This window comes from Emydura macquarii, unplaced genomic scaffold (genome assembly GCF_026122565.2).
Source record: "Emydura macquarii macquarii isolate MOO-44397 ecotype Brisbane River unplaced genomic scaffold, CSIRO-AGI_Emac_v2 contig_2994, whole genome shotgun sequence".
Taxonomy (NCBI): Eukaryota; Metazoa; Chordata; order Testudines; family Chelidae; genus Emydura; species Emydura macquarii.
Window position 1 is genome coordinate 2,089,705 of NW_027133131.1, and position 7,584 is coordinate 2,097,288.

Here is a 7,584-nt window from a genome sequence, read left to right on the forward strand (position 1 = left end):
GTGGGTAGAGGGGGCTGCGCCTTGGAGCATGAGAGCTCCCCTCGCTCGCGCGTCCTTTGGTAGCACTCACCGTTGCGGCCTCATGCGATCCCAGCGCCAGTCCACGGCCCCTCGCCCCGGCCTTGGCTGCAGCGTGTGTGAGCGTGTGTGCATGAGTGTGCACGAGTGTGTACGTGTGTGCACGGGTGTGAAGCCTGGGCAACGAGCCCAGCTGCCCCGGAATCCAGCCTGTGCCAGGCCCGGCTCCTCCAGCCGCTCTGCGGGGCGGACCCAGGGCAGAGCGGGGAAACCCGGCCCGCGCTGGGCTCCTCCCCGGCCCGAAGTCGGTGCTGGGCGGGGGCTGCGTTGGAAAGGCTCCGGGGCCGGCGGACGCCGCTTTTCCGGCTCCTTTTGCTCGATTCGGTCCCACTTCGCCGTCAGACCAGCCCCGGCCGGGCTGGGGGGGGGCCCCGCGGGCTGCATGGCGGCATTTAACCACAGCCCCCCCCGCACCACTGGAGAAAAGCCGCTCCCGGGGCGAAGGGACCCAGGCGTCCGGCCGCTCGCGCGGTGCCCAGACCCCCCACCCCCGGGGGGGGCCCGGCCGCTGTTGCACTCCCGGGAGGGGGCGCCCCACTGACGCCTCCTCCCACCCCGCTGCCCCCCAGGTTCCCCCCCTCCTCGATGGAGCCCTGGAAGCCGCCGCTCCTGCTGGCCGGGCTCTGGCTCGCCGCCCTCCTGCAGCCGGGCCCGGGCCAGGAGCAGGACCGGGAGCAGGGGGAGGCGGCGCAGGAGCAGGCCCATTACCTGCAGCAGCTCTTCGGCCTGTACGGCGAGAACGGCAGCCTGTCGGCGGCCGGCCTGACCCGCCTGCTGGCCCGCCTGGGCCTGGGCCGGGTGCACGTGCTGCAGCTGGAGCACGAGGCGCGGGGCCACGGCCACGTGGCGCACCTGGAGGTGCTGGACCTGCAGGGCGGCGAGCACCGGGCCCGGGCCCCCGCGGCGCAGCCGGAGAACGGCACCGCCAGGTACTCGGCGCTGCACAGGGCCCCCGGCTCCCGACCCGCAGCCCCTGCGAGCCCGGCCCTGGGCTCCTCCCCCCCCCCCGCTGTGCCGGGGCCCCTCAGGCCCCCCCCGGGCCGCAGCGTTTCTAACTCAGGAGCCGCCGGGGCCCCGGGACTCGGTTTTTCTTCCTCTCCTGCAGGCCGGGAGCCGAGCGGAGGAAGGGGCCCGGGACGGGCCGGACAGAGCCGACGCCCCCGCCGCGACCCGCCTCCAGGAGCCCCGGCCCCGCGGACACCGCCGGGCCCAGCTCCTCGGCGGCCCAGGGCAGCAGGAGAGACCCCGGCCCGCCCCCCCCGGCCCAGCCAGGCCGGAGCCTCCTGGAGCGGGTGCTGGGGCTGGACCATCCGCTCTCGGACCATCTGCACGAGGATGTGAGCGGGGCGAGGGCCTGGGCCGGTTCCCGGCGGGGGCGGGGGCGGGGGCGGGCCCCCCCTTGTTCTCAGCCGGGGGGGGAGGCTGGGGGTGTCAGAGCTGCCCAGCCGGGTTCCCTGCACCGCGCCCCCAGGCCCTGCTCTAACCACTAGCCCCCCCGGCCTTCCCCAGAGCCGGAACCCAGGCGTCCTGGCCCCACAGACCCTCCGCTCTAGTCACTAGACACCCCCGGGTCCCAGAATTCTGGGGGCGGGCGTGGGGGGGGGCAGGTGGGTCACGTGCCTTTCCCAGGCGGCGTCTCTAACCCCCCCGGACCCCCCCCCCAGTGTCTCAACGTGACGCAGCTGCTGGTGAACTTCGGGCTGAGCTCGGTTCCCACCATCACCCCGGAGCAGTTCGCGCTGCTGTGCCCGGCGCTGCTCTACCAGATCGACAGCCGCGTCTGCGTCCAGCACCGCGGCCCGGGCACGCTGGAGCCCCTGGGGGGGCCGCTGTGGCCAGGTAATGGCCCCCCCCCCATACACCCCGGGGGCCTCTCCCCTCCACCGCCGTGGGAAGGGGTGGCCACCCCAAGGGGGAAACTGAGGCACGGAGCCAGGGCGAGCGCTTCTCCCCCAGGCCAAGGGACTTTCCTGCTCTCCTGCACGGGGGGTTGGGGGGGGGGGTCACTTTACCGGGGCCCGGCCCAGGCTGCAACCCCCAGGGGTGGGTGTGGGGGGAGGGGGGGTGGAACAGAGCCCCCCCCCGCCCGCCGCTCACCGGCTCCCTCCCGCAGCGCTGGGCTGGGGCTGCCTGGCCGTCACGCTGCTCAGCCTGCCCTCGGCGCTGGCCCTGCTCCTGCTGCCCGGCCTCGGCCGCCGCCGGGCCCGCCGCCTCCTGGCCTTCCTGGCGGCGCTGGCCGTGGGGACGCTCTGCGGGGACGCGCTGCTGCACCTCTGGCCGCACGTATGTAGGGGCAGCGCCGGGCCGGGGCCGGGGCGGGGGGACACCCCGTGGGGGGCGGTGTGTGTGTGTGTGGGGGGGGTCCAGCCCGGGGGAGCATCCCTAGGGCAGCCCCCGGGCCCGGCTCCCCCCGCCCCCCTGCAGCCCGTCCCGTCCAACCAACCCCCCCCCCCCCCGCGGCCCCCGAGACAGACACCGGCCCCCCCCCGGCTGCAGGCGCAGGGGACGCACGGGCCGGCGCAGCGGGACGCGGCGCTGAAGGGGCTGGCGAGCCTGGCCGGGCTCTACCTGCTGTTCCTGGCCGAGAACCTGCTGGGGACGCTGGCGCGGCGCGAGCCGGTAAGAAACACTGACCCCCCCCCCTCCCCGAACCCCCCCACCCCGAGCCCGGCCCGGCCCGGCCCGGCTCAGCTCCGCTCTCCGCCCGCAGCCACGCGCCGCCGGGGGCAGCCCCGCCACCGACCCGGACGGGAGCAGCGGCTTCGCCCTGCGGGAGCTGGCGCCTGCCGGAGGTGAGCCCGGGGCTCTCCTGCCTCTTCCCCCCCCCCAGCCTGTGTCTGCCCAGCCCCCGACCCCCCCCACTGGCTGCCCCCCCTCCCCTCAGCTGGTCCCCGGGGCCCCCAACTCCCTGCCAGCCCCCAGCTGCTCTTCCCGCAGGTGCAGCACCCGAAGCGCAGCGTCTGACGGCCCCGGCAGGCGGGGGAGCAGAGGAGGGGGCGAGGGCGGACAGACGGACGGAGGAGCTAGGCCACCACCACGGACACGGGCCCGGCCCGGCCGCTGGCCTCGCCTGGATGGTGATCCTGGGGGACGGGATCCACAACCTGGTGGACGGGCTGGCCATCGGTAAGGGGGGGGGGGACAAGGGCCGCCGGGGGGACGGGGGACAGTGGGTCCCATCTACACTCCAGTGTCCGTCCCTCTGTCTCCCCCGCAGGGGCTGCGTTTTCAGAAGGCGTCTCCAGCGGCCTTAGCACCACGGTGGCCGTCTTCTGCCATGAGCTGCCCCACGAGCTGGGTGAGTCGCCCGCCCGCCCGCCCGCGTGGCAGGGCCTGGGCCCCTCGGCCTGGCCCCCGCTGTGCCCTCACCCTGCCCCTTTCCTCCCCCGGCAGGCGACTGCGCTGTTCTGCTGCAGGCCGGCATGCCCCTCCGGCGGCTGCTCCTCACCAACATGGCGTCGGCCGCCCTGGCCTATCTGGGCATGGCCCTGGGCACGGCCGCCAGCCAGAGCCCCTGGCCCATCACCCCCTGGATCTTCGCCAGCACGGCCGGCATCTTTCTCTACGTGGCGCTGGTGGACATGGTGAGGTGAAGCCGGGAGGGGGGTGGGGGGATCCGGCTCCCTGAGCGCCCTGGTTTGGCTACAAGATCTTGGGGCAAAACCCAGCCCGGTTGCTGGGGCCGCGTCGTTCCCTGGGGCTCCCCCTCAGGCTGCAGCCGTCTCATGCCTGGCCTGGCCCTTGGGGGCAGGGGCTGGTTTTGTTCTGGGTTTGCTCAGCCCGTGGGGTCCGGTCCCTCGCCCGGAGCTCCCAGGACGGCAGAATACCAGCAATTCCCCAGCGCCTGAGAGAGAAATCTCAAGGGGGGGGACACGCCGCAGGGGTTTTGCTACATCCAGCGAACAGCTCCCCCCACCCTCCTCGCCCCTGGCAAGGGCCTGGCCCTGCCCCACACCCCAGCTTTCGGCTCTCAGGGGTATTGGGGGGGGGGGGGAACCATCCGCTGGGGCTGATGCCAGGGCTGGGAGTTGTGAACCCTGCCAGTCAGGTCCATCTTACGCCTCCCAGCTGGGGGGGGTCATGCATGGCTGGGCAGGGGGGAGAACTGAGCCCCTTGTAGATGGCACCAGCTCCTTCCTCGGGCCCAGCTCGGCTGGCTCCTGGCAGGCTGGCCCGGAGGGAAGGCTCTGCGCTCGGCCCATGAAGCAGCGGGGCTCTGGCGTTCTCCCCGTCCCGGTCTTTCCTGCATCGCTGGGGCCCTCGCTCACAGGCTGCCCCCTTGTCCCTGCAGCTGCCCGAGATGCTACGGCAAAGCTCCGGCAAGAGCGGGAAGGGGGCCGTGACCTACTTCGCCCTGCAGAACCTGGGCTTCCTCCTGGGAGGCACCATCATGTCCTGCATCGCCTTCTTTGAAGGGCAGATGAGCTTCCATGTGGATCTGTGAGATGGGGGAGCCTGCGGCGCCCGCAGCATCGCCGACCTCAGCTGGGACAGGGCCAAGGTTCAGGGACCCCCCCCTGCTCCCGGCTGCTTCACCCAGCCATGGGCCCTAGCTCCAGGCTTTCCTCTGTCCAAAGGGCGCATCTGCCAACTCCCTCACGCTGCAGAGACGAGTTACCTGGCACCCCGGCTGCAGGCAACCGGGCAGCAGCCCAGGCCCTGCTCATCTCCACAGCACGAACTGGGGGAAGCGGGCAGAGAATTACCAGCCCAGGGCTCTCTTCCTGCTGACGGCACAGGCGTGACGCTGGGGGCAGCCCCCCACTGTCCATTGGCTGGGCTGACAGCTGTGCGGTTCTAGCAGCTGACGACACTTTGCTGGTCAGGGAGGAGAGCATGTGGGGACAACACAATCCCCCCGACTCCCCCCCGACCACCCAACACAGGACAGCTCCAGCGTTTGCCTACGTCAATAGCCCAACGGCCTCCAAGCAGCCGGAGCCAGTCGCGGTGTTTCAGCGAAGGAAATGCAGCGGGCGGTGGAAGGTTTTCGAGGTGGTGGTGGGGAGGGCAGAGGAGACGTTGCTTACGGGGGCAGAACAGCACATTTGGGAGATGGGGGAAGTGTTGGATTCTGACAGGCACAGGCAGCTCAGGGCACAATGCAGAGCACACGTTCATGGCCCCGTGGTGATGATCGAGGGGCATGCCTGCGGGGACTCTTACCTTCGCCAACGCCCAGCGGCAAGGGGCCGCGCTCCCGCTGGCCGGAACGTCGCCGCCGAAAAGTGCCGGGCGTCTAATGGTTTAACTGAATGTAACAGAGCGTCCACTGGCACCATGGTCCTGCACGGGTTACTTTCTGCTGCGCCAGATGCCCCACGTGGCTAGGAGCTAGCCCGGGCAGCCAGCATGGTGGGCTCTCACCTCCCCCCAGCTGATTTCCAACCTGAAGTGGGCTAGCAACTGAAAGCTGGGGGACCAATCCTCAGCGTGGTTCCCCTGAAAGCCGTTACACCAGTTGAGGGGCCAGCCAGCAAGGGGGAAAGCTGTCGAACAGCGGATGCGTGGAGGGGTGGTAGCGTCACCCGCTTGCCAAGGAGCCTAACGCCAACTGTCAGAGCGCAGCCTCTCAGCAGACCAGGCCAGCGGGTTAGGCAGATGCTTTGCAGAATAGAGCTGGGCAACCGAGATCTGATCACGGAGTCTCAGCGGCAGATCAGTTTCCCTGCCTAGCCTCTGGCAACGGCTTCTGTAAGGACCGAATCCAGTTGAACTGGACTGGGGCTCTGGAGACCACACTTCTGTTCCCAGCTCCGCTGCTGACTTGCTGGGGGAACTTGGGCAAGTCACCCCCTCGCGCCTCAGTTTCCCCCTCTGTAAAACAGACGTGATGATACTGACCTTCCTTTGCGATCTAGGGGTGAAAAGTGCTACGGGAGAGCAAGGGCCGGTTATTATTTAACGCCCCCCACCCCTCTTGACGGGGCCCGATCCCGTTGGCGCTAACTCCGAGGGGCGGCCGGTGGGAAAGCAGGGACGAGTGAAGAAATAGAAGCAATAGCATTTTAATAAACATAATTGATTCAAAGCCACAATATGAATAACAGGACTTGGTTGCAGCATACATTGTATAAAATAGATCAAGTCTGAATGCTTTTTAAATTTTATTTTTAGTTCCTCCCCCCTGGCCCACCCTCCCCCAAAAAAACCAGATGCAGGATTTCTGAAAATACATACACGGAACATCGTAGACAAAAAGGAACCATTCACGAGGCTCACACGGGGGAGTGGAACAAGGCAAACGGGCAGCACTCACGCCAGGGGGCTGGATGGCTTGTTGGTTTGTTTCCTTCTTGTTCTCGCTCTAGAGGAAGATAACTATTTCACAGAACCAGGCGGGGGTTTAACAGCTTTGTGTGTCCCTTGAAGAACAGGATTTTTAGTTCCTCCACAGAAACAAGTGCTTTGTTGGCCAGGACTTGATGCCAGCGCCCTCCTGGGTGCCAGGTTTTATGGGAAGGGAGAGAAACCAGCTACTCAAAAGAAACGAGTGCGGCTCAAGTCTTGGCAAGCCAGGCACCTGCAGCCTCTCACCCATGGGGGCTGGGCACAGGGGAGGATTTCACACTTTTTCTTTTCATTGCACATCAAAACTCTGCCGTATTTCACTACGAGTCCCCGCAGGATCCCATGCACTTGGGCACAGGAACAAACCTTTGGGGTTAAAGCAAAGTTGTTCTGATACTCCGCCCGCCCACCTGCAACCGGTGGGGACGTTTTTGTGCTTTAAACCAGTGGTGGAAGGAAAAATGAACCACTTCAGGGGGCTGGGAGGAATATAGTTGGAGTCTCTTCTAAAGATTGGTCCAGGATTTACAAGATACCTGCCCTGTGCTAATATTTGCAGGGGGAAAAGACGGCTGCAGCGTGTCACGGGGAGCTCCCGCGGGAATACTTTAGCGTCTCAAACACGGTACAAACCGCTGTAGTTCACATACTCGCCTCTCCCCTACCTGCTGAAATGAAAAGGCATTCCAATGACTTTGCCCTGCAGAACGACCTCTAGTTAAGGGGCCCCTGTCTGTTAGGAAAAACATCACCCCAACACACTGGGCTTTGCTCAGCAGGTTCCAGGCTCAGCGTTTGGAAGGGGAAAAATTCTGGGGAACAAAAAGTATTTCAAGACCAAACCCAAGACAGCAGCTGTTAAACACAATAAGCAAACGGGTCAATGGCGGAGAGGCCATGGCCATACCCCAGGCCAGTGGGTTCTGAGCAATCTCCCTGCCTAACATCAGCGCTTTCCAGAAAGGGTAACGGGAATAAAACTGACGCAAGGGGGCTCTGGGGAAGGGGAAAAGTGCTCAGTGGAAATTTTCCCCCGCAGCAATTTTGCTGGATCCACCCTGCCAGCGTAGCCAGCAGCTGGGGACGTATGGAGTTGGTCAGCCCTAAGGGTTGGCTTTTAGAAGCAAGAAAGCATTCGACACATCCGTGAGCCAGTCGGTTTATTGCAAGAGGTAGGTGTGAGCTGTGCAGTGAAAGCTAAAATTAAAACGCTTT

The 7,584-nt window shown here is 66.6% G+C and overlaps 1 protein-coding gene across 3 annotated transcripts; it reads left to right on the forward strand.

The window, feature by feature from the left end:
* Positions 1–663: 663 nt before the first annotated feature.
* Positions 664–4,648, forward strand: SLC39A5 (solute carrier family 39 member 5). 3 transcript variants are annotated; one of them, XM_067529650.1, is made up of 10 exons: positions 664–1,007; positions 1,184–1,415; positions 1,743–1,917; positions 2,192–2,361; positions 2,575–2,697; positions 2,789–2,870; positions 3,016–3,204; positions 3,296–3,376; positions 3,472–3,662; positions 4,370–4,648. In XM_067529650.1, exons 1-10 carry the CDS (start codon positions 664–666, stop codon positions 4,520–4,522), a joined length of 1,740 nt encoding a protein of 579 aa, XP_067385751.1. In that variant the 3' UTR covers positions 4,523–4,648. The 3 variants fall into 3 exon arrangements, with proteins under 3 accessions (XP_067385751.1, XP_067385752.1, XP_067385753.1); XM_067529651.1 differs by lacking the exon at positions 2,575–2,697; XM_067529652.1 differs by lacking the exons at positions 2,192–2,361; positions 2,789–2,870.
* The last annotated feature ends 2,936 nt before the right edge of the window (positions 4,649–7,584 follow it).

What these genes read in the sequence shown, in the direction of transcription:
- SLC39A5 (XM_067529650.1), top strand. Translation starts at nt 664, where the DNA reads ATGGAGCCCTGGAAGCCGCCGCTCCTGCTGGCCGGGCTCTGGCTCGCC. An exon ending in CGGACCATCTGCACGAGGAT is followed by an intron (nt 1,416 to 1,742) that starts GTGAGCGGGGCG and finishes CCCCCCCCCCAG; the next exon opens with TGTCTCAACGTGACGCAGCT. An exon ending in GGTGGACGGGCTGGCCATCG is followed by an intron (nt 3,205 to 3,295) that starts GTAAGGGGGGGG and finishes TCTCCCCCGCAG; the next exon opens with GGGCTGCGTTTTCAGAAGGC.